The sequence below is a fragment of the Rhinopithecus bieti genome, unplaced genomic scaffold, assembly GCF_001698545.2.
Source record: "Rhinopithecus bieti isolate Rb0 unplaced genomic scaffold, ASM169854v2 scaffold_9237, whole genome shotgun sequence".
Classification (NCBI taxonomy): Eukaryota; Metazoa; Chordata; class Mammalia; order Primates; family Cercopithecidae; genus Rhinopithecus; species Rhinopithecus bieti.
The window spans coordinates 1471064-1496353 of record NW_016806263.1 but is presented as its reverse complement, the minus strand read 5'-3'; the positions used below and the strand labels follow the sequence as shown (position 1 = coordinate 1496353).

At 40.6% G+C, this 25290-nt stretch overlaps 1 protein-coding gene across 1 annotated transcript in view; it reads right to left on the bottom strand.

The window, feature by feature from the left end:
- PROM1 (prominin 1) overlaps positions 1-25290 on the bottom strand; it is a 116169-nt gene that overhangs the window by 46461 nt on the left and 44418 nt on the right. Inside the window, 9 exon segments of the mRNA XM_017875341.1 lie at positions 1015-1089; positions 3164-3381; positions 8107-8196; positions 9156-9219; positions 10007-10127; positions 18489-18694; positions 20917-20943; positions 24129-24158; positions 24161-24189. Of these exon segments, the coding sequence (XP_017730830.1) occupies positions 1015-1089; positions 3164-3381; positions 8107-8196; positions 9156-9219; positions 10007-10127; positions 18489-18694; positions 20917-20943; positions 24129-24158; positions 24161-24189 (860 nt within the window).

Here is a 25290-nt window from a genome sequence, read left to right as displayed (position 1 = left end):
AAAAAAAAAAAAAAAAAATACAAAAATTAGCCTGGTGGGGTGGCACGTGCCTGTAATCCCAGCTACTTGGGATGCTGAGGCATGAGAATTGCTTGAACCTGGAAGGCAGAGGTTGCAGTGAGCTGAGATCATGCCACTGCACTCCAACCTGGGCAACAGCACAAGACTCTATGTCAAAAAGAAAAAAAGAAGGTGATATATGAAGCTTAAAAAACTAAGTAGTGGCCGGGTGAGATGGCTCATGCCTGTAATCCCAGCACTTTGGAAGGCCAAGGGGGGGCAAATCACTTGAGGTCAGGAGTTCGAGGCCAACCTGTTCAACATGGTGAAACCTCGTCTCTACTAAAAATACAAAACTCAGGCAGGCATGGTGGCACACAGGTGTAATTCCAGCTACTCAAGAGGTTGAGGCAGGAGAATCGCTTGAACCTGGGAGGCACGGGTTGCAGTGAGCCCAGATCGCACCACTGTACTCCATCCTGGGCGACAGAGGGGGATTCCATCTCAAAAAATATATAAATAGATAGATAGATAGATAGATAGATAGATAGATAGATAGATAGATAAAATACCTAAGTAGCTAGGCTACTAGGAGGGGGGAAAAGAAGAGAGTGCCAAGCAGAGGGAAGAGCGTGTGCAAATGAGTGAAGGTGGCAAAGAACAAAAAAAACCAGTACAGCTGACTCACTGGCAGAGGGGGACAGCATTTTGTATTAGAATCAGTGTGGGGTTCAGCATTACACTCACTAAATTCTGAGGCCTAGGAAACCAGAGGTCATATTCTTCTTGATCTCTCATGGTCTTAGCATGCCACTTTACACATCACAGGTGCTTAACAAAAACCCTGGGAACTGGAATGATGAACACAATTGCCTGGAAGGTAATAGCTATCATCCTTCCTTGGTAACCCTTCTCTGGAAATTCACTGTTTTGCTGTTTCCCATTTTCTTACGTACTAGTCCACCCTTTAAAACTACATAAAATCAGTGATTGTATTTTTTCCAAAAAACATACCTGTTGGACCAGGCCATCCAAATCTGTCCTAAGAACATTATTAACTTTGTCAAGTTCTGCATCCACAGGTGGAAGCTGAAAATTTATAAAACGAAATATAAGATGAGGTTGTTACCTTCAAAACGATTCCTCATGAAGCAAGAAGTCATCGTATATCCAAGTCCCAAAGCGTCTATACTATAGGGTACAATCTCAGTTTCTTTTCAACAATAGAGTTTTATCTGGGAAAAATACAGCTCAGACCCTCCTTGACAAGCACTAATTTTTTTGATGTCTGGAGGTCTCTTGCTGTAATCAGCTAAAAAAATGAGGCAAAGAAATGTAACACACATGTAATATATATGACTTCACAATTTCAAATACTAAACACTGTTCAATAAAATTGTAAACAACCTTTTTAAAGCCATGTTTAAAAGCAATGTAGTCAGTGGTTATATTAGTGAGTAATCTGGAATAGTTTTTCCACTTACAGCATTATACATGGATTTGAAGTGCTCTGGCTCTTACCAACACTGGGACAAACATCATATGCCTCTCACATGATGTCCAAGAACATAATATCACTACTGTGATATTTCCCTGGCAAATATGAGTAACTTCAAACAACCCTAAACTGAAGACCATTCTACAAAGTAAATGGCCTGTTCAAAAATGTCTGTGTCACAAAAGAAAAGACACACTTAGAAACGGTTCCAGATTAACAGGAATGAAAGAGACATGACAATAAATGACAATGTGTAATCCTCGCCTGGACCCGGGACTGGAAAAAGAGATGATGGTTATAAAAGGCATTTTTGGAAAGATCAACATTTGAATGGACACTGTGGATTAAATGGTAGTGTCGGGTCAATGTTATCCTAATTTTGATCATTATATAATGATTATGTAAAGTTAGTAAGTACAATAAAATATTTAGGGGTAAAAAGGCATGATGATGTCTACAACATATCCCCAACTTACCTTTTGAGAAAAAAATGCATATTATTTTATGAATGTATATATTAAATGATATGAACAGACAGATAAACTGATAAAATATGATAAAGCAAATAGTGCAAAATGGTGACCCTTGAAGAATGTGGACAAAGGGTGTGTGAACAAGGATCCATGCATTCATCTTGCAAGTTTTTCACGTTTGATACAACATTAAAATAAAAGTGCCCCCCAAAAGGATCTATCTCAAACAACTCAGATGCAACTAAGCTCTAAAAAACTGTTCAATCAAAAACAATTATAGTGATATCCAGATACAGATGTTGCAAGTGAAATGTTTGAAAAACAATAGAATGAAATGTAAGAGTGAGAAAAAGTATATCTCTACTAAAATGTTATTTTATATAAAATGTGAGGTGTCCAGGCATGGTGGCTCATGCCTGTAATCCCAGCACTTTGGGAGGCTGAGGCAGGCAGATCACTTGAGATCAGGAGTTTGAGACCAGCCTGGCCAACACAGTGTAACCCCATCTCTACTAAAAATATGAAAATTAGCCAGGTGTGGCGGTGGGTGCCTGTAATCTCAGCTACTCAGGAGGCCGAGGCAAGAGAATCACTTGAACCCGAGAGGTTGGAAGTTGTAGTGAGCAGAGATGGTGCCACTGCACTCCAGCCTGGGCAACACAGTGAGACTCCATCTCAAAAAAAAAAAAAGAAAAAAAAAGTGAGATGTGTATCTAAGCAAATAAGTTAGACATCATTAATAGACGTGGCCATTTTACCTACATCTCAGAACTTTATATAATCCAAGTTGCTCCAAATTCTTTTTAAAAAATCTTTTCTTTGGGAAAATGGGAGATTTTTCTTCTATTTCAGCATACAGTTAATAGACTAAGCACATCATTTAAAATATTTTTTAACTCTTAAAGGTCTACATGAATATATTGTTTCCTTTTCTCCTTGTAAAGCTGAATTAATTCTGATGTGTTTCATTCAGTGGTAGAGAACTACCACAAAGCGGTTCCCTTTTACTCCTTTGCTCCTGCTGTGGTCATTCCAATATGGCAATCAAATGACTCGAGAAGGGTGACAGAGGCCAGGGGCTAACCGTTCTCCAAGTCAGGCCACCATGCACTGGATAAGTCACCCTGGCTTAGCCCTGCCTGGCAGTCCCCAGCATGCAGCCCTTGACCATGGCAAACTCATGCCTGCTCACCTGCCTCAGTTCAGGGTTGCTATTCAGCTGGCTTAGAGACAATCTGATGCTGTTGCAGGTTTCACTTGATGGACGCACTGAGCACAGAGGGTCATTGAGAGATGCCCGCAGGCTAGTTTTCACGCTGGTCAGACTGCTGCTAAGCTGTGTGCTTTGTTGGTGCAAGCTCTTCAAGGTGCTGTTCATGTTCTCCAACGCCTCTTTGGTCTCTTTGATTGCTGTAGAAACACAGCCCACTTCAGAACAGACATGCCAAGTCCTTCCTCATTTACAAAAGTGTGTCTAAAGGGACTTGGGATGGACCGGTAAATGACTTTAGATGGCAGTGAGAGGGACACAGTGCAAGGGGCAGTCTGAGGGGAATACAGGAGCATCGCTAGGCTGCTCTAATAGCTGCTCCAACAAGAAGCAGGGAGCTCTCCCTGCTTAGGGTCTGCTCTCCCGCTTAGGGTCTCTTTCCAACAAGAAGCAGGGAGCAAGCACCAACCCAGGAGCATGATGGGGACACCTCGATGCAGCTTTCACTGGCCAGCAGTGGTCAGCAAAGTCATCACCACCCAGCCTCGAAGAGGTCAATCCAAACAAGTCAATCCTAGCAGTTTAAATACACATCAAAATGGATTACATCCAGACATATTTTAGCTCTAATTATTCTAAGAGTTGGAATCAAAACTAGCACAGTAGTTAAGAGCACGGTTTTAGATTGAGGCCAGTCTAGGCATGGATCTCAGCTTTGCTATGTGCTGTGTGATGAAAATAGACCCCTGAACCACTCTGAGCCAATTTCCTCGTCTTCAAGTACGGAAACACCACCACCTTCATCATGCAACATGGGGGTTACATCAGTCAGATGAAAATGCCTCAAAGGCAGTGGTCTATCTGTTTAATTTTGGAAGCCCCGCCCGCTAGGACACATTCTTGTACAGAGAGTACCTAACCAACAATAGTTCAATTTATGATTTCTCAATTTTGTGATAGTGGAAAGCTATATGCATTCAGTTAAAATGGTACTTCGAATTTTGAATTTTGAACTTTCCCAGGCTAGTGATATGTGGTAGGATACTCTCTCGCAGCAGCAGCGAACCACAGCTGCCAGTCAGCCATGCAATCAAGAGGGCAAACAATGCATATTCTACAGTGTATTAAAAGCATTTTCAACTTACAATGTTTTCTCTTCACCATGGGTTTATTGGGATGTGAGCCCCCATCGTGTATGTGGAGGGGCATCTGTACTAGGAAATCCAGAATAATTGTTTGCTATCATGATTTATCTGGATGGTGGAGCTACCTATACATGACTAGGGAGGTAGGGAATTACGTTTTTCTATAGTGGCTTAAAGCCACAGCAGTACAAGATGTGAAATTTAAATTAGAGGGCATTGCTCTTCTTCTAAGCAAATAAATCTTCTTGGTCAGGTCTTTGCTCTGTGGCTCACGGAACAGATGGTTGAGGATCAAGCTGCAATTGGGTGTTTCAAGGAAATGTATGAATGCCCTTAAAAGTGGCTTCCCCATCCTTTCCTGGCAGCCACATAACAGATAATACTTGAGTGTTATACACACACACACACACACACACACACACACACACACACACACATTTTTAAAATGTTTTCATGTTGAGTCTAGCCAAAAGTAGCCTGAGGTTGCATTTCAGTTCTGCTTCTAACCTGCTACAGCACATCTGGCAAACTCTCACTTCTCAGGACCTCAGTCTCATCTATAAATTAGGGAGTGGGTTGGGTCACCTCCTGGTTACTAGAAGAGTCTGATTCCAGGCTGTGCCCTAATAGCTCGTGGGGCTAAGCTCTTAGGAGATGGTCTCCCCCATGCTAACTAGGTCTGGTTAGATACTGCAACCTAGCTTTGAGGATGTACCCAGAGACCTGGGTAGGCTTCCAGAATTGAACTGTATCTTCCTTGGTCTCAAATTTCTATCACTTTACCTGAATAGAAAATCTTAAACTCTGCTTCAAACAGTATTTTCTCTTGAATTTCAGTCTAATCATAGCTTAACAATATTTAAGATTATAATAATATTTAGGACTATCAAAGAGCACCCTGGGTATCAGTTTTTCATCTCTCCCACCTATCATCCAGTATTGTCGGTGAAGCATGAAGCCTGGTATCTGGCTCATGGTAGAAGCTCAATAAATATTAACCACAGCAAAACAAAAAAGAACTCAGCTGCAACCCGAAATACACAGAAGTACCCCAGAAATACACAGAAACACGCCAGAAATACACAGAAACACACCAGCAATACACAGAAGAACACAAAAGAGCAGGCTAAAACACACTTCACAATTTAATGTTCTGTGGTTTACTCCTCACAGTCCTTTTCACTTTGACTTCAAGATAAATTATCTTGAGGCAAGAACCACCACCACCACCATCAACAACAACAACAACAACGGAGAATGACAGGTGACAAAATAAAAGCATGGCCCAGGAAATGTGTATTAAGCACTGTTCATAGCCATTCTAGGCTATGGATAATATTCTGTCACGTCACAGGGAGGACTCAGAAGTGATAAATACATGTTTTCCAAAAGCTTCAAAGTGTTTTATGTCTATAAACTATTAACTGGGTTGTAACTCTGGGAGTCCGTCCAGGCCCACCATCATCATATATATTATGTATCTGAAGTAAGTGGAAAAGCTATCTGAGGTTCTCAATTTTAGTGAATTACCATTTTACCAGCCCATAGTATATTTCCTTTATAGGTCCTGATCTGCAGTCCAAATATGATTTGTACACCAAAACAATGGCATGTTTTTGTTCTCTCCAAAACCCACTAAACACTTAGGGCTGCAAAGCGTTTTTAGCAAACAAACAAACAAACAAAAAAAGAACTTTAATAATAACACACGAGGCACTGAAGAGAAAAAGAGAATCTTTGAATCATCTTTTACCTAAAACGACCATAATTCAGTTACTAAAAACTGCAAGAACGTTGGGCAAAAAGTAACAACTACTCCAAAGCATCAACCACAGTGCATCATTCATATACTTTTGCCCAGCCTTCACCATTACTTAATTTGGGGCTGGAAGAGACCTTGGATCTCTTCAATATTGCAAACATAATATATGTGATCTCTTCAACATTGCAGTCACATAATATATGTGATCTTCGTGGGCCTGGAATGACTCCCAGAGTTACAACCCAGTTACTACGTTATAGATATAAAATACTTTGAAGCTTTTGGAAAACAAAAAGATCTTGTTCAATATTGTGAACGCACTGATGCACGAGGGATCCAGCCTGCAGGGATGCCTGGCATCGTCTGTGGCCATGTGAGCACTGGAATCCCAGGTTTCCAATTCTCCCTCCAGAGGTGCACGTGTTGCCTCCTTGTGGATGTCACCACAGCACCCTCCATCTTAATACTCTTCAAGGTACTAAGTCCCATCTAGGGTGGTCCAGGTAACACAGACTCTTGCTAGAACAGGGTCTGAATCCCGACTCCACCACTTTGCAGCTAACCAATTGCTATGGACTAATATACCTCCCCCAGATTCATATGTTGAAGCCCTAACTACTGATGTGACCTTTAGGTGGGTAACTAAGGTTAAATAAGGTCATAAGGATGGATCCCTAATCCAACAGAACTGATGTTCTTACGAGAGGAGGAAGGGACATCAGAGATGAGTGTCCCAAAATGGAAATAAGACTGGAATGAAGGACAGTGGCCAGGTGTGCACAGAAGAAAGGAGTAGGGGAGGAGGGAAGGAGAAAGGAAGGAAGGAGGGAAGAAGGGAAGGAGGGAAAGAAAAAAAGGGAGGGAGGGTGGAAGGAAGGAAAGAAGGAATGGAGAAGCCATGCGGAAAAAGCCAGGACAGGAAGGCAGGAGGCAATGGTCTCTGAGGTCATATCCCTTCTCTGGGTCTCCATTTCCTTGCCTGGAAAGAAAATGCTTGGTGATGAAGAGAACAGATGTCTGGAGAAATCTAAGGCATCAACAACAGAGGATGTTGTTTGTGATGTTATTGTCGATGTTGAGAACGTTGTTGTTGGCTGGACCCTTTGCAGGGTCAAGGAGAAAGGGAAGGAAAGGCCTTTCAACTAGTTAGGACTCATCTTAACAACTCCTGGCCTGTTCTGCATGTCCTCCTGTTTCCACACATTCATCTCAGTTGTTGAACTATAAGGCATGCCAAAAGAAACCGGAATACTTCTCCATTTTTTACACAATTATCTTCTTTATGGACTATGTTCTCAGGGATGCTAGCTCATGAAAGCAAAATTCATATTGGCAAATGAGTGTTTTACATAGATATAATTGTCGTCTCCAACAAGTACCTCGCAAGGACATTTTTCTCAACATTTGGAAGGGCCTGGGAGGTCTTTTTTCATTACAGTGGAGCATGCAGTTTATCTGTCACTTATATCATTAACCATGGAGGCTTAAGATATATATGTATATTCCTTGCTTCTAAGTTTCACTTTCAGGAAGGAAAAATGAATCAGTTTCCCTCAGATGACCTAAATGTCTATAGGTTCCTCATCTTCTGTATCAGGGTCAACAAACTTTTTCTATAAAAGGCCAGATAGATGGTAAATATTTTAGGCTTTGTGGGTTACCCTATGTCTCTTCCAATGACTCAACTCTGCCATCAGAGCACGAAAACGGCCACAGATGATATCTAAACAAATGCGAATGGCTGTGTTCCAATAAAACTGTGTTTACAAAAACAGGTGGTGGGCCCCTAACAAATTCTGCCCCTATCATCTGAAATGGCAACACCTTTGGCACAAGCTTTAATAAAGAGCACAACCAAGCTATGGCAACACAGTGTCTTGACCTGAACTGTCTGCATGGCCACGGACGGTGGCTCTCCCCAAGCCAGCTCTCAGGGAACAGGAAAAGAGTGAGCGAGTCTGCTGAGCCCAGGGACTCCTGGGTGGAACTTCCTTTCGTCATTTTTGCCCGCTGCTTACCTGTCGCCATGGACTTAATCTCATCAAGAACAGGGATGATGTTGGGCCTCAGTCGGTCAAGAATTCCGCCTCCTAGCACTGAATTGATACCTACATGCAAATAAGCACAGGGATGGTGAGGGTGGCCTCTGCTCATCTCTCCACCCCACCCTCATTCTCTCCACACTGCCTCAGCCTCTCCTGCTGCAAAACCCATTTGCATCCTGGACCTTGTCTAGGGGTGGACTTGTGTATGGAGATTTCTCTTCAGGGTCTCCACACCAACTGTTCCCCAGTGAAAAATTAATCACTACGACTCACAGACCCAGTATTTACTTATACCAGGAACATGGTGTTATCATCTTGACCTGTGTGTAACCCCCTCTGTATCTAATCTCTTTGACTAGACCAGAGGAACATGGTGTTATCATCTTGACCTGTGTGTAACTCCCTCTGTATCTAATCTCTTTGACTAGACCAGAGTTCGCACCCAGACTGCACTCTGGTGGGGGCTGTCATGAGCATTATGGGATGCTTAGAGGCACCCCTGGCTTCACCCCACCTTTACCTCATTGTGACAACCGAAAATGTCTCCAGATGTCACCAAACGTGCCAAACGTCACCCCCTAGTTGAGAAGCACTAAGCTAAACCTTGGCGTGCAGGGTTGAGCCCTCTCCATCCAGCCATTTCTGAAGCCACTGGTTGCTCTGAGGAGCCGGCTGTGTCTGTGTAGGGCACCTGGCAGGAAAACAATCTTTCCCTCATGAAGGAAATGGAGAATGAGCACTTGTGACTACAAGAATGCTAAAGCTTTCCAGTAAGTGTAAAATGAAGAAACAGTCTTCATTTTGCCTGTGACATTCTTCATGCTGCCTGTGAAACAGATGCCTTCGATGAGGGCTAGATTCTAATCGCTGAGTAACAAATGACACATCGGCAATAAGGCTAGGGAATCATCTTTCTGTCTTCCCCCAGCTTTCACGTATGTCATTTCTTAGTCCATGTTTTATGGGAGATGAGTCAAAACAAAGAAACCAAAAAAAGTGAAGCAACTTTAAATTTTACTCACTGTTCAGATCTGAGAACGCCTTGTCCTTGGTAGTGTTGTACTGGGCCAATATATATTTGATTTGCTGAAAAAGAACATTCTGTGAGACCTTCCCTTCTAAGGTCCAAAGGCAATAAAAAGACAAAAGGAGATTTAATATACAAACGTTTTCCTGAATCAGAGCATTTTGAGGTAACCAACAAGTTCTTAGAGACTTTTCTACTCTCTGACAAGTTGGAACCCATGAGCACCGCACATTTAGGCTGCTTCCTGCTCAGACCCTTTTTAAAACGATGTTCTGAAGATGTAATTCATCAACATGCTTCTGGAGTACAGAAGAAAGGGAACCTCCTCTCCCATCCCCACCCTTCAACCATCCCATTGGCCTTCTCTAAAGACAATTTGTGTGTCCATGAGTATGTGTGCACGTCCTTCCCAAGGAATTTGACGTGCCTATGCAGACATTAGTAAATGGATGTTTATAAAGCTGGATGGTTTCATTACAAGAGTAACTTTGTGCAAGTGATGGAAAGTTAACTATATGGCCAAAAAGAAAAGACAATAGGTTCTCAAAACTTTTCTTTTTAAAACAAATCATAAGAGCCTTAGAAGTGTTAAGTCCTTTTATAATAATACTGTAATTTAAGCTATTATCTTAATAAAATTAAAACACCAATCCTGAAATTCGGCTTTTGTACTCTTTTGAAAATCACTTTCTGGGGTTTTATTTATTCATCCAGTGGACAGATAACACCAGTCTACGCTGATTCACTGTGTTTCTAGAAGGTTCGAATGAGATTCCAAATATACACAGGAACTCCAAAAAGCCAAAAATGTAAAGCATCGCAGTACATAGAGATGATGGTCTTTACCTCTGGAGTTTCATTCAAGAGAGTTCGCAAGTCCTTGAAATTGCTGTCTGCCAGTTTCCGACTCCTTTTGATCCGGGTTCTTACCTGGTGATTTGCCACAAAACCACAGAAGATGCCAATGCTGCAGGAAAAGGCAGAGAGAAGGAAGAGCATTTACTGCATGGTCCATGGTTCTTTGTCCAGGTCCAGGCAGCAGAGCAGGAGTCAGGGAGGAGCCCGCAGAAGGACTGGCCTTTCCTCTCCGGCTGCCCTCTCCTGCCACAGCCTTCCCACCGCCATCCCACAGTCAAACCACCACACACGTAGGGGCTACAAAACAGGACTCCGTTCTCTCAGAGGCAAATCTCCATTCTGTTCAAAATGACTCTCATCAATGGAACAATGTTCACAACAAATTGTGGAGGAAATAGGTGGGAAAAGGTTATAAGGCAGCATGCATGATCCAGTTCCATTCCTGTCCTCATGTGAATGTGTGTACACACCCTCCTGTGTGAACATATGCATGCATGTGAACACACACACACACACACACACTTCTGCTCCCTGACCCCCCAAAGAAGGCTATAGAAAAAAACATCAAAATGACAAGAGTGCTTGGAGCTTCTAAGGTTTTTGGTTTCTCTAATTGTCTGTTAGTGCCTGTATTGTCCAGGTTGGAAAGAAACATGAGTTATCTTAGCATTAAAATGCTATGTGAGAAACCACATGCAACAGAGGACCTATGTATTATTTCATCTGCAGAAAATGCGAAACAAGTGAAACGGTGGTGCTGGAAGTCAGTGGTTATGCCCAGAGCAGGGGTGGAATGGCAGAGTACCCTGTTCATGGGTGGATTCACTTCATGGACACTTATGCATATGTACTTGTGAAAAGGACACTTTCCTCCATGTGAAATATACTTCAAAAAAAGCTTCAAAAACGCCCTATGAAAGGCATCTTGCAGGAAAGTCTTCTCTATGTGGAAAAAAAACAAAACGTCTTTTTTTCAAGCCATCTAAAATGTCTAATGTAATCATTTTTAAGGGCTCTTACTGTTGACTAGTTACTAATAATCCTTTGACTTAAAATGATTTGACCAATTGGCCTGTTTTTGTGGCAACGCCTTTGAATACATAGTTAAATTAGGTGCTAATTGCCAAGGTTCTGTTTAGTCTGGCCACTAGATGGCAGTAAGGAATTACATAAACATAGGCAAATTATTTTACCTGCAGAAGCCAGTAACAAACTTGTTAGTTTGTAATCATCCAATGGAAGATGTAGACATGGTTTTAGAACTAAGTTTTGCAAATAATAGGCTAACTTTAAAAACATATCAGATGGAGAAAATCAATACATTGCCTCTTCAGCAAAAGCAATGTCTTGAGGCTTTATTTGTGCATATAATTACGGGTAGGATGACTAAACATCTCATTTTTGGCACCTAAAATCCCATGTCCCCAGGAAACTTCTCTATCCTGGGTAAATGGGGACAGTTATTCACCCCACTTATAGTATAAATACATTCCAAGGAGCATTGTTTCATTACTGGTTCCAAAACATACTTTTCCATAGCAGTATAACATATGTCCATTAGGTTTCCCACAATGCTCCAAAAAAGTCTATATAATACAACGTTGAGGAATGTTTCTTATGGTTAACAAGTTGCAGTGTAGTGAGTACTAGATTAGGGACACCAGATTTGGGTTCTGGGTCCTGTCCTGCCACCACCGTACTGTACAAGCCAGAGAAAATAACTTTCTTTCTGTGGACTTCAGTTGGTACCTCCAAACTGAAAAGATCAGTTTAGATCTTTAGGTGTAATTAGATAAATTAGATCCAATCTAACTCAGATTAGATAAGTGCTTCTCAAGCTGTAAAGGAGAGCAGTACTGGATGTACATGTTCTTTAAGATTTTTAAGTTTGGGTTAATTCCGATGGTAAACTTATAAAATAAATGTTAACAATATTCTGTCCCATTTGGAAGGACTGCCTTACAATTTGTCCTAAATTTGCATTGGTATTTTAGGAGCCGATGCACTATAGCAATAAGAGTTATTAACTCAGGCACTCATGCCAAAAGAGGTCAAATGACTCAAAATAATGATTTTGGAGTTTTGTGAAGAAGACACACACACACACACACACACACACACACACACACAAAAGCTGAGTCAGCAATGCACCTGGAGCTTGCTACCATGCCAAATTCATAACATTCTAGACCATGACGAGCCAGGATCACTATCTGAACATACCTGATGTTCACAATAGGGATCCTTGCTCTCTCTTCCCATCATGTCCAAATTATTTTATTCAGTCATCAGATTCCAGATATAAGTAGTCAAAGTGAACTTGGTAAAAAGAACCAGTCCAAGTCCACTTTCACTTGACCCACACTGACCCCTCCACCCATCCCCAGAAGGGAGAAGAACTTCCTTGAACTCCCAGAGGCTCTCCCTTTAATTCTGATGGGGTATGTCTCCCTTCACACTTTAATTTGTCTTTATTCTTATGTATGTTTAATTTTCCTAAAAAGAGGTGGAAACTACTTCTTTGTTAACTTTGTATAATGCAGTCTTGCCTCCATGAAGGTGAGTTTAGGGGTCGAGCTTTGGTTTCATTTGGTCTATTTAGAAGACTGGCCATATGTCTGAAGTGTGAGTCAGAAACTGTCTTCGTGCCTTTATTGAATACATGTCCTTACTCACAAGATCATCAGTCAGTGAAATGAATTGCAATACAACACTGGATTTCAATGCTACATATTTTAGACCTACATTTCTACTAATCAATAATAGATCTAATTACAACTAAAGCATTGATAATTTTTTTTTAAAAAGCCATACTAAGCTGAGTGTGATGGCACACACCTATAGTCCTAGCTACTTGGGACACTGAGATGGGATAATCACTTGAGCCCAGGAGTTCCAAGTCCAGCATAGGCAATACAGCAAGACCCCATTAATAAAGAGAAAAAGAAAAAAAAAACTGTACTAAGCATAATTATAGAGTAGAAGTTAGTGATTTTCAATGCTGATTTTCAAACTAATGCACAAAGTAAATTTTGTATTTAAGTTCTAATGCCTATGTAAGCAGGCAGAAAGCATTAAGGAAAAATTAGGTAGCATGGGGTCCTGGAAGCTGGGAGATAAAAAACGGGCTGGAGGAGCAGTTAATCTGTAGGTGTCAAAAGTGCCATCATGATGGCAGATGAATATTACCATATCTTCCCATTTTCCACAAAAATCTGGGAATCTGGATTCTTATGTGAAATCAACCAATTTTTAAATACTAGCAACTAACCAAAAAATTTTAAATACTATGCAGACCAACTGATGGTCTCCATTTGCAATCACAAATTTAAACCTTCTGTTCAAAGACAAATAGAGAATAAAGAAATTACGCTTTGAGGTATTGATTTAGACACTCCCTGTTGTTCAATGTATTTTTTGAGCAAAAAAAGTATGTGAATAAATATTTTTATTTGAACAATCAGCAGTCGATTATTAGAATATAAGGATACTAAGAAACATTTACCTAACACAAAAAGGAAATAATATTTCAGTGAATATCAGTTCTCTGGCATTTGACATAAATGCCTTTAAACAACCAAAACATATGCTTTTAAGCAGTACAACAAAATCTCTTGGAATTTTAGCAGAAGATAGAATTTTTATTTTTATAGACTTACATCTTCTATATTTTATTATGGAAAAACTAATTTTCTCACATACACACTTACAAGTAAATAAGCTTTTTATAGAGTAAGGCTAAACCTTACTTTTAAACCTTTACTTTGAAACTTGTAACTTTATTGTTCCTACCAATTTCTACTGATTTAATAAAATTAGCCAAAGAAAGCCAAATAAATGCTTTCATTCTATAACTGATCTCTTATTTTTTAAAAAAATTACATTTAAACTGTAAGTAACCAGAGGTCATTCACATGAAGAAAGTTTCATGATTTTCAGGACTGCTATATCTACTTCAATCTTTTTTCTACAACCTTGTAGCCTCCCAGTCAGGAATTGGCAATCACATCCTAGTATAAAATGAACTTTGACAATAGTCAGCTTCCTGAAAATGACTGGAATTCAATTCACCATGGGAATTCTTAGCAAAGCTGGCTTATCATACTCAGAAACTTGGAAACATACAGAGGAAGTCAAGGCATGGTTGTTTTTTTTCTTCCATAACCTTTATGAGAAATGCAGCGGTGACAAGCAAAGAGAAAGAAAGGAGAAGAAACTTGGCTGTTTCTGGAGTAAGACACATCTGCTTAACAGTCTACAGTGAGAGGTGGAAATTCGATCTTGTGCTGATGGTCAAACAGACTGCATAAACATATGTCAGTGTCTGTGGAATTCTCACATTCCACAGCTGCCTCTGGGAACGCTCAGAGAAAGAACATGCCCACGTAGACTGCACATCTGCTAGGGAATCTTTCTCCTTAACACCTATGTCTTCCCTTCACCCACTAAAGAAAAGATTTACATTTTTTAAAATAAAAAAGGATGCTCAAAACTAACTTGAAAACCAACTGTGTTTAATTGTAACATTTTGAGCCACAAAAGTGAGAGTCCAATAAAAGGCAGGTGGACTGCTCTGGGTTTCTGAAAGAATTTTTTAAAAATCATATGCAGGCCGGGCGCGGTGCCTCAAGCCTGTAATCCCAGCACTTTGGGAGGCCGAGGCGCGAGGATCACGAGGTCAGGAGATCGAGACCATCCTGGTGAACACGGTGAAACCCCGTCTCTACTAAAAATACCAAAAAACTAGCCGGGCGAGGTGGCGGGCGCCTGTAGTCCCAGCTACTCGGGAGGCTGAGGCAGGAGAATGGCGTAAACCCGGGAGGCGGAACTTGCAGTGAGCTGAGATCCGGCCACTGCACTCCAGCCTGGGCGACAGAGCGAGACTCCGCCTCAAAAAAAAAAAAAAAAAAAAAAAAAAAAAAAAAAATCATATGCAAAGATTATTTCTCAATAGTGTCCAATCTCCGCTGAAGTCAATGTCAGCTAGAGGCCCTGCATTAAACAAGAGAGAGTCTACTCTCCTATCTTTCCCTCCACTTCCTTTCTTTCCACCCCCTTTTTTTTTAAATTATACTTTAAGTTCTAGGGTACGTAATTGAACTTTCTTTCCCTTTCTGTCTTCCAATTTTGTTGACATTCTTTTCCTTCTTATTTTTATCTAATCTTCTGATTTTGTTGACATTCTTTCTTCTCCTGTCTAGCTACTCATAATGTAGAAATCTTAACTTTCCCCAGGTCTTTAATCCTCCTGGCTAGCTTGGATTACTTGCAAACAATATGTAGGTATTATGCAACTCATGATGTTTAAGGTATTTGCAAACCAGTGGGGGTTTCAAAAGGAAGCCATCAAAATAGCTACCGTAAATCAAAAAGTTCAAGGCAAAGAAGCTTAAATTCTCATCAGAATTTAAAGTGAGAAAAAAAATTCACATACTACTCTCATTTAAGCCTATTTATAATTTATATATAAATTCAATGTGCTACGTGAAATCAAATCAGTTTTAGTTTTGTCACAGTCTCAAACAGTTGATCAATTTTGGTTTAATTATATTGAAATCTGAAATTACAATTTTCACATTAATGTTTTACTTGGGTGGGAAAAAAGTGGTTTTAACTGAGTGTGTAGGAGGGTATAGAATCACAGCATGCATTTTTTAAAAGAATTTTCTAAATTAAAATGTACTTTAAAAAACATATATTGATTTGATAGGTCTGAATTCTGAAGAATTAACAAAATGATAGCTTTCATTTTATACATAAATGAAAGCCAAGTTTATTTTTTACTTTGTAGCTTTATTGTTGATATATTTTGGCATTTTCAACATAATGTAACTAAGTCAGCTGAGAGTGAACTATAACATGCATAGCACATAATTATATGTAATGCAAATGAAAGTTCAATTTTAAAAAAGAAACCCAATGTAGTGGCTAGGCGCGGTGGCTCACACCTGTAATCTTAGCACTTTGGGAGGTCTAGGCGGGCAGATCACTTGAGACCAGGAGTTTGAGACCAGCCTGGGCAACATGGTGAAACCCCGTCTCTACTGAAAATACAAAAATTTGCTGGGCCTGGTGGTGCATGCTTGTAAAATCCCGGCTACTCGGAAGGCTGAGGCACAAGAATCACTTGAACCCAGGAGGCGGACGTTGGAGTGAGCCGTGATAGCGCCACTGCACTCCAGCTTGGGTGACACAGCGAGACTCTGTCTCAAAAAAGGAAAGAAACTCAAAATATTGGAAACCCATTATTACACATGCAAACATTTATTCAGGTAAATAAATAACTACATTCGATCAAGAATTTTCCTGAAATTATACTCTATGTATTGACATCAAGTGAAAATTATTAACTTGTTAAGGAAGTAATCACTCTAACAAGAAGCCCGAAGGGCAATATTTTCAGATGACACTTTTACATCTGAATCTCATCTTTGAGGTCCAGGGTGTATGGAGTGGGTAAACATCGCTGTGCAAGCGTCCAGACAAATGCGGCATGTAAGTTTCAGGCTTACGGGAAACACACAGGGATCCCTGGTGGGTTTGACAGGTTTCAGGGCTGTAACTGAGATTCTTCTGGTAGCTGAAAAGGAGGTAACTACCCCAACAACTAGGAGTCTGTGCATTCCTTAGAGTATATCAAATATAAAGGAGAGAGAGACAGGCACATCTGGAATGATCACTACTGAACTGATCCCAAACTGCCTCTCAGGATCAAATGTGAAAAAAACAGTAAGGATCAAATGATTTTTGGAGACACAGAGAAAGAGATGACAGAAAAATACAGAGAGGCAAGGAGAGACAGAAAAGAGAAAAGAGAAGAAAAGAAAGAGAGACAGAGAGATTGACAGACAGAGATGCCCACACCCCAATGTCATGAAGAAAAAACAAGTAACTCTCAGGCTAACCAACAGTGCATGAAGTCAGATAACACATTCACTTGGATCCTGTTTACACACATATATAGTTAAGGTCGATTATTCCACTATTATCAGCAAAAGTATGTCTTTTCTTAAATAATCACAGCCCTGGAGTAAGTGGTAACGCATTAGCTTTTGTCTGTTGTGAATATTTTTTTGTCATTGGTTCAAGTTTCAGTTAAGTTAATTCAATAGGTAATACCCGAGCCTGGTATATAATCAAAAGAGACAAAAACCCAGCTACAGCAAGAAATGACTTTCCTTCCTCCCCCTCCACAACCCTCAATTTCCTTCCCAGAGGCAACCACTGTTGCCAGTTGCTTGTCAACCCTTTCACATCCCATCTACTCTGTACAAATATGACCAAGTGCTTGTGTCTCCTTCCTCATCTTTTTTTTTCTTTTTTTAAGATAGTTACCATGTTCTACACATGGTGTGCAACCTGTTTTTTTCACTTCATCTGTCATGGTGACTGTTTGGTATCAACAAATCCGGAGCTGCCCAGTCCTCTCCAATGGGTACACTGCATTTCAATGAGTGGTCACCCTAAGCCATACATCTTATCAGACCCCTGCTGGTGGCCACACTTAAAGACCTTCCTTCTTGGGTTTGCAGCTGGAACTCCAACTCATAGGACTGACTGTTTTCAGCTAAAATTCCTGAATATTACTTCCTTAGTAAAACTTGACAAAAATCTTACAGCTACTGAGCACATGTGGTGTTTGGAGAAACGACAAAGAGAAGGCTGTTGGCCAACCCTTGCTGTGCCTTCAGGTCATAGGCACATTTATTTCTATTGCTTCATGAAACAGTGGCGGAATGAAGGAGGAAATGCGGAACAATAACCAAACATCATAACAAGGGAACACTGTTGTGGTGCACATTCTTCAGATGAGCAGTCTAATTTGGATTCGAAAAAACATCATCTTAAAAGCAATGTATTTCTGATCTGCCTGTCAACTGAAAAACTTTTGAAAGCAGCAGAAGCTGCAGCAAAAACACCCTAAATCATGAAGTGTGTTCCAGACTTCAAGAGAGGGTGGTGGATGAACAGCACACGTAAGAAAAATGGGTTTATTATGAGAAAGTCAATTGCATTCTACAATATTCTCAAATTTCCAAATTCAGGGAATGCATCTGTCCATCAAGATTCCTTTGGACTCAACTAGCAAATCAACTTGCAGCTCCATCTCTCCTTTCTACATGCTGCCTGTCTGCAAAGAGCTAATTAAGAGGAGTCTGCTGTGCTGGAAGGTAAATCCTTTCTGCAGTCCAAGATGTCTCAGCATACCTTCAAGAGGAAAAAAATACCAAAAGGCTGGCTCATCAGTTCAGTTGGGGCAGCTTCATTACAACACTAATGTCTGGTGCTAATGAGATCCTTTCGAATCACTCTAGACAAGTACTTGTGTTCTCCTTTTTCTGTTTCCTGGGATTTTTTTTTTCATTGTTGCTATTTTGTTTCGTTTTAAACTCACGGTTTAACCATTAAAATATGAGACACTCTTCCTCAGCCTAAAACACAATCAGTTGTTGCCCAAGATTCTACTTGCCTTATTATTATACAAATCACCAAGAGGGAGATTGCAAAGCACTTCCTCAGGAAGGGTCCATTTTCCTTCTGTCGCTGGTGCATTTCTCCACCACATTTGTTACAGCAGCGGCACATACAAAAGAAATACCCCACCAGAGGCATCAGAATAATAAACAGCAGTCCCAGGACAGAGCATAGAATAATCCCTGCTTCATAGTAGACAATCTGCAATTCAAACAAAAGAAATAGCACATATTGTAACACGAAATAATAAGTAGAACATTCCATGGTATACAAAGTTTTTTGTTTGTTTGTTTTTGTTTTTTTTTTTTTTGTGAGACAGGGTCTCGCTCTGTTGCCCAGGCTGGAGTGCAGTGGCGCGATCTCGGCTCACTACAACCTCTGCCTCCTGGGTTCAAGCGATTCTCAGGCCTCAGCCTCTCAAGTACTGTATTTTTAGTAGAGACAGGGTTTCACCATGTTGTCCAGGCTGATCTTGAACTCCTGTCCTCAAGCAATCCACCTGCCTCAGCCTCCCAAAGTGCTGGGATTACAGGTGTAAGCCACCGCGCCTGGCCATGTTTTATTTTTTTAACGTATCTGCCATCATTAGTTGAATCTGAATATATATATATTTTCCATTTTGAAGCTCCTCTTTGAAACACAGGAAGCAGAAAATTGAGTTATCAAATATAGGGCCAAGTGGTTACTGGAAGATGTCTTTCAACCCCTAGGAAGATGTCTAAATGCTAGTTTGAGCTGCAAACGGTTTAATTTTAACCCCGAAGGTATTTTGTTTGTTTTTAAATGGATCAATAAATCTTGGCAGGAGTACTTGCATAACAAATAATCTACATATAAGGTGCTTTACACCAGGAAAACTGCACAAATAGAAGTTAAAGACTCAAAGCACTTTGGATTGGCTGGCAAACAGTTACACAAGAATCTAGAATGTATCTTAATTTAGAAAAAAGGCTCAGACTCTAAGTCAGGCACGTTAAACACAGGCCAGTCACTGGGTTTCTCCATTGACACACTGGAAATAATAACACGTACCTTGTCAAGTCATTGTGAAAATCAGAAATAATGCATGATTAGAAATAATGTGACAAAGGACCAGGTACTGAGTAGACATGTAAGGTGCTTCTCATGCCATGCTCAGGAACCAGATCCACAGTGAAGGACCGACCTCGGCAGTCTGTGTCTCAGACAGTTCCTGAGTTCCTAGGAACAGCACAATTTCTAGATACAATCATGTGACCTAAACCTCTTTTCATAATCACTGCTGACTTTATTCCGGGATAAACGAAAATTAATGCAACTAGATGATGAAACTTGATATCATTCCAATTCATGCATGTAGCTGCTTACATTTCTAAAGAATGGCAGCAAATTGCAAGTTGGCAGTTTGCAACTAAATGGACAATCTAGACAGCTGCGAATTCTTAAGCCAAGCTGAGCAAAGGAAAATAAAACACACGTCTTGCTCCTGGGAGCAAATGTGATGTCTTGGAGGAGAGACCTGCTTTACATCCCAGCAGGGGGCTTCCAGGTCCCTAAACTGGATGGTATCACATTAGCATTAACCTCATAAACATATTGTGAGGGACAAATAACTGAACGACTGAATGTGAAAACAACTAGCCAAGTGCCCAGCGCACAGTAGATATTCAACAAACAGTAGTTAACGCTGTGAGCAAATGCTCAAGACTAGTAAATCTCGTGCATCTGGCACTTGAATATTACCTACTTCCGTATTAAGATTAAATTGCTAAAAAAAAAAGAAAGTGGCTGAATTTTGCTGCATTCATCAAGTACGTGCTCACGCTTAAGTTAACCCCCATCTCATGTCCACGAAGAGGCATTATTAGCTGACTTAACCCTTCCTCGAGGACCAATATCACTTGCCAGTTAAGAAACCAGCCCAGACATTCCAAATTCTTACTTACGTATTTTTCCATCATTTCTCAGCAAATATTCTAAATTGTTTACTATTTTAAAGAAACGTAAATTCTTTCTGAATTCCAGGAGACACTGAATCTAAACCCAGGAGATAAGATATATTGAAATGTTTTAAATGCACTAATTTTACCTTTAAATACAAATTGTACATTTGATACACAGCCTTTCTAATGTTATTGACTAAACATCAGGCAGTATCAGGAACAAGACAGGGTATTTCAAGAGTTCACATCTAGGCTGACTAGATGAAGGCCTGTCACTATTTACGCTGTTTTTTGATACACCAAGATCTTCCAGTGCTTTGTTGATTATGTTGAAGATCAACATCTAAATATTACAGAGATATCTTGCTTAAAAGAGAAGGTTAAAAGTGATGGTAAAAACATAAATGAAATGGATCATTTAAAAATTTTCACAGTGAGGATGACAGTGAAGAACAGAAAGGCTTTCAAAGAGCAACCTGAAATAGCAGACAAGGACTTTACCTTTAGACCTAAGATTAGATTTTCTGGCTGTAGAAGTCAACGCAGGTGAGGAATTTTGGCAGAGGCAGCATGCATCAAGAAAACAGACAGAAAAAGTTATGAGTGATCAACCATAACCAAGAATGTTCATATCCCACAAGGAGGAAATCGGGTGATAGAAGGATAAGTACGAGAAAGGAATATAAAACTTGAATGTGAATTCAAAAAACAGTGGTTTAAGTTACTTTGAGTTCTGAAATTCACATTTGCATTTACATTTGGATTTCCCAAAAGGTTCTTAATCCGTATGCTAATCGGTTATGAAAAGGAGAATTAGAGGGGAAGTTATAAATGCTTAACACACTAACCATGTGATCTTCATAAAATAGAGAATCAGATCTGAGAACTCCATAATCAATGGCAGCATCTTCCCAAGCGCCCTTTGCTAAAATAAAAATCTGATGGTGCTGTCCCCATGCTTAAAGCGATCAACGGATGCCCACCATTTTTATTCCAAACATCTCATTGTTTGATTTTAAGTGTCCTTTTGTGGCAAAATAAAATTAGGTGGCTCTAGGTCATTTTCTAGATCACTTTTTTGAAATATTCTGGTCCAGGAAATCTAAAGGTTTAGAAACTATTGCCTCAGCTGGCAGATCTGAGGGAACAACATTTGTGATGGGAATCACTTTTAAATGAGGCATCCAAAACACTGGGACTGGGGGGCAGTTCAGATGTAGCTGCCTCTGGGGTCACACGGGGCATTTTAAATGATCCCAGGCTCCCTTTCTTGGGGAGGGGGCACGCAGGCTTGTTACCAACCAGGGCACAAGCTCCCAAGCTCACCAGACATAAAGATGCACCTCACAGTGTATGTTAAAGAAAAACATTGACTCCTGGGCTCCTCTGCTAGAGCACATGAGTCAGAAGACACGTGTAAGACCAGGAATCTGTGTTCCCTGAGGCTTCCAAACAAATGACTTGCCCTGGAGTCATTGGCTTAGGGTCTGCTTCAGGGGGAACCAACCCAACACGCCCAGCCTTTATCAGACTAAATCTAGTCAGAAAACCCTCCTCCAGATGTGGCCTGGCTCCTCCTTTGGTGCCTGTGCTTAACTAAACCCCTTTCTTTGGATAATGGTAGAAAGCATGGTCCAGTTCCACATCCAGAGTAGGATTCAGCTCATTCATGTGGGCTCAGTTCTGCATCTTCTCTCCACTGCACCCTCACCCAGAGTTTATATTCATTTGCAAAGGCAAGGAAAGAGAACAGGAGCCAGGGGTATAAACCAAGGTTATGGGAGTGCCAAATCTAATACCAAGTCAAGCACAAAGACCCTGCCAGTGTCAGTGGCAGCCCAGCTCCAGCTCAGACTCGCAGGTTCCTCAAGGCCAACTAAGGGTCTCAAGACCTTGTCCTCCAAGTCCCAGATCCCACTGAAGCACTGTCCCTACTCCCATTCCTTGGTTGGCATTCAGGCTGGCTAAGCATATTATGCTAATTTTGAATATAAATACAAAAGCAACAGTCATTTTCTTCCCCCTAGAGATGCAGGCCGACGTGGCAATCACGTTTGGGAGATATAAATGAGGCCTGTGGCACTGAGGAATGAAAATGCTTTCCACAGTGCTGGGGAAGGCTGTGAGCCCTGGGAACAGCTCAGTTTATCTTCCATACAGTCTTCCCTTGCTGAATGTAACAGCCTCTGGATAAGGCTTTCCTCTTCAGCTTCTGCATTTACTTTTCTCTTGAGTATAATTTTCTTGCAAATTAAAAATATGATGAGGCCATTTGTAACTACCGTATCTGAGGTAATGATTCAATGGGCAAGAGGGAAATGCCCTCCTCCGTGCCGGAAACACTAGCGTTCAGATTTATTGTGCAGGCCAGTAAAAAACGTCCACCTATACATCTGCTTATGGTCAGCCTGATAACCACCTTCAGACCAGGAAAGGAAGGAACAAAGTGCTTTACTTACCGAGAAGGACTGAGAACGTGGCAAACACATTGAACTATTTTTTATTACCTAATATTCAGTGCTACACACTTCTGTCTGTTTGCTTCATGGGCAACCTACACTCATAACACACCAGAATCAAGACCACTTGTGTGTTTAGGTAGGCAGTTGCAGAGGAGTGCACTGGCAGCACCTTGGGTAATAAGCAGAAAAATGCAAGGAGCCTTGATACTTTCTGAAAATACTGTGGACTCACTCCAGGGAGACATTCAAGGTCCTCTCAGGATCAGGCCCCATCTTACCTTTTTTTCTCTCCCTCTTGCCAGAGGCCTGCTTCTTTCATACCTTGACCTCTTTGCTCACATGGTTCCTGAAGCCTGGAATGTGAGCAGAGGGCCCACCCATCCCACCGGCTCTGCCTTTGCATGATCCTCATTACATTAACTAGATAAGGTCCCTGCTATCTGTCTTCTAGCCTCTTGAGACCAAAGGCTATCATCCTTATTTCCACCTTCCTTCAATTCTAGCCATGTACTCACACGGCAAGAGATTCATAAACCTTGTACAAATGCAAAGCTACTTTTCAACAAACGATGTTTTATAACAGAGTACATAGTCACCATCTCTAGGAATTTTCAAACAATTCTACTTAACAAGGGAGTTCTCATCCCTCAGCTAAAAGAAAAGTAGTGTAATATTGCTTTTGAAGAAATTTTAGTTTTGTTTACTTTATTTATTCATTTATTATTATTTTTTTTGAGATGGAGTCTCACTCTGTCACCCAGGCTGGAGCACAATGGCACCATCTCGGCTCACTGCAAGCTCTGCCTCCTGGGTTCAAGCAATTCTCCTGCTTCAGCCCCCCGAGTACCTGGGACTACAGGCGAGTGCCACCATGCCTGGCTAATTTTTGTATTTTTAGTAGAGACAGAGTTTCACCATATTGGCCAGGCTGGTCTCAAACTCCTGACCTCGTGATCTGCCCACCTCAGCCTACCAAAGTGCTGGGATTACAGGCGTGAGCCACCGTGCCCGGCCATAGTTTTTAATTTTTAAATAACATACAACTTGAAAGGCTTTCTTCAAATGCTACTTTGGAAATTTCTGCTATGGTTCAAATGGGATTTGTAAGGTGGTTCAATATTCCATGAAAGTTCTTAGTCAAAAAAGGTTACTAAAATTGGCAGATTGAAAACTGGTTATTTAAGATTTACTTTCAAGTCAGCCAAAATTTCTCATACTTCATATTTTAATAAAAAAACAAGTGGAAAATACATTATCATAATCCAATTTTGGACTCCACCCGTGGCCTTCTGTATGACTTTTCTCAAAGTATCTGGAAAAATCCACAAGAATAGTCAAATTATTTTCAGTAAAAATATAAAATGCATATTTGTAAAAAGATCTTTATATACCTTTACAATTATTATAACTGTATTCTATTATTTTTAATAATTTTATTCCTATTTCTTAATATAGTTAAATAATTAATGACCTCTAGCCAGAAGCCAAGAATAGAAGACAAATATTTCTGATTTATTATTTTGTCAGGGACAGAATTAGAGAGTTGTCATTTTTAAGTTAGTAATTTATCATAATACACTTTAATATTTACCAGCAAACCACATACAGCTTATTAATAATCATTTATAAAAATTATGCTGAAATTGCTAATCTTAATTATCTGGAAACACAAATGAAATTTATTTTTCAATAATTCCACATTTGCCTGATATTAATATTTTACAAAGGAATGGATAAAAGGAATCTTAAAATTAACCCAACTCGGCAGGGCGCTGCAGCTCACACCTGTAATCCCATCACTTTGGGACTCAGAGGCAGGCGGATCACCTGAGGCCAGGAGTTCGAAACCAGTCTGGTCAACATGGTGAAACTCCATCTCTACTAAAAATATAAAAATTAGCCAGGTGTGGTGGCGCATGCCTGTAATCCCAGCTACTTGGGAGGCTGAGGCGGGAGGATCAATTGAACCCAGGAGGTGGAGGTTGCAGTGAGCCGAAATTGCGCCACTGCACTCCAGACTCCATCTAAAAAAATAAAATAAAATAACCTAACTCAAGAGTTCTTAACATGGGAAATCCTTCTATTCCTGTCTCCAAGCAGTGCACAAAAAACTATGCAACACAAACTTGAACTTTTCCATAAATATTCATTTAGAGCATTTTCAAATTCTCACATAGGCCTGGGACCAAAAAAAGGTTAAGAGCCACCACTTAACCCTGAGCCGCCATCTAAGAATGATATGAGACAACTGAGACACGGACAGAGAGGGTGACATAGTGATTCGTGAGGAGGCCAGACCAAGGCCCAGGTCTTCCTCCTCCCGCAACCCTGTACACTGTCTCTCACCCCAGGAAGGAGCTCCTGCATTACTATCACTATATCCATCACATCTGAAATGTACTACTGGAGGGGT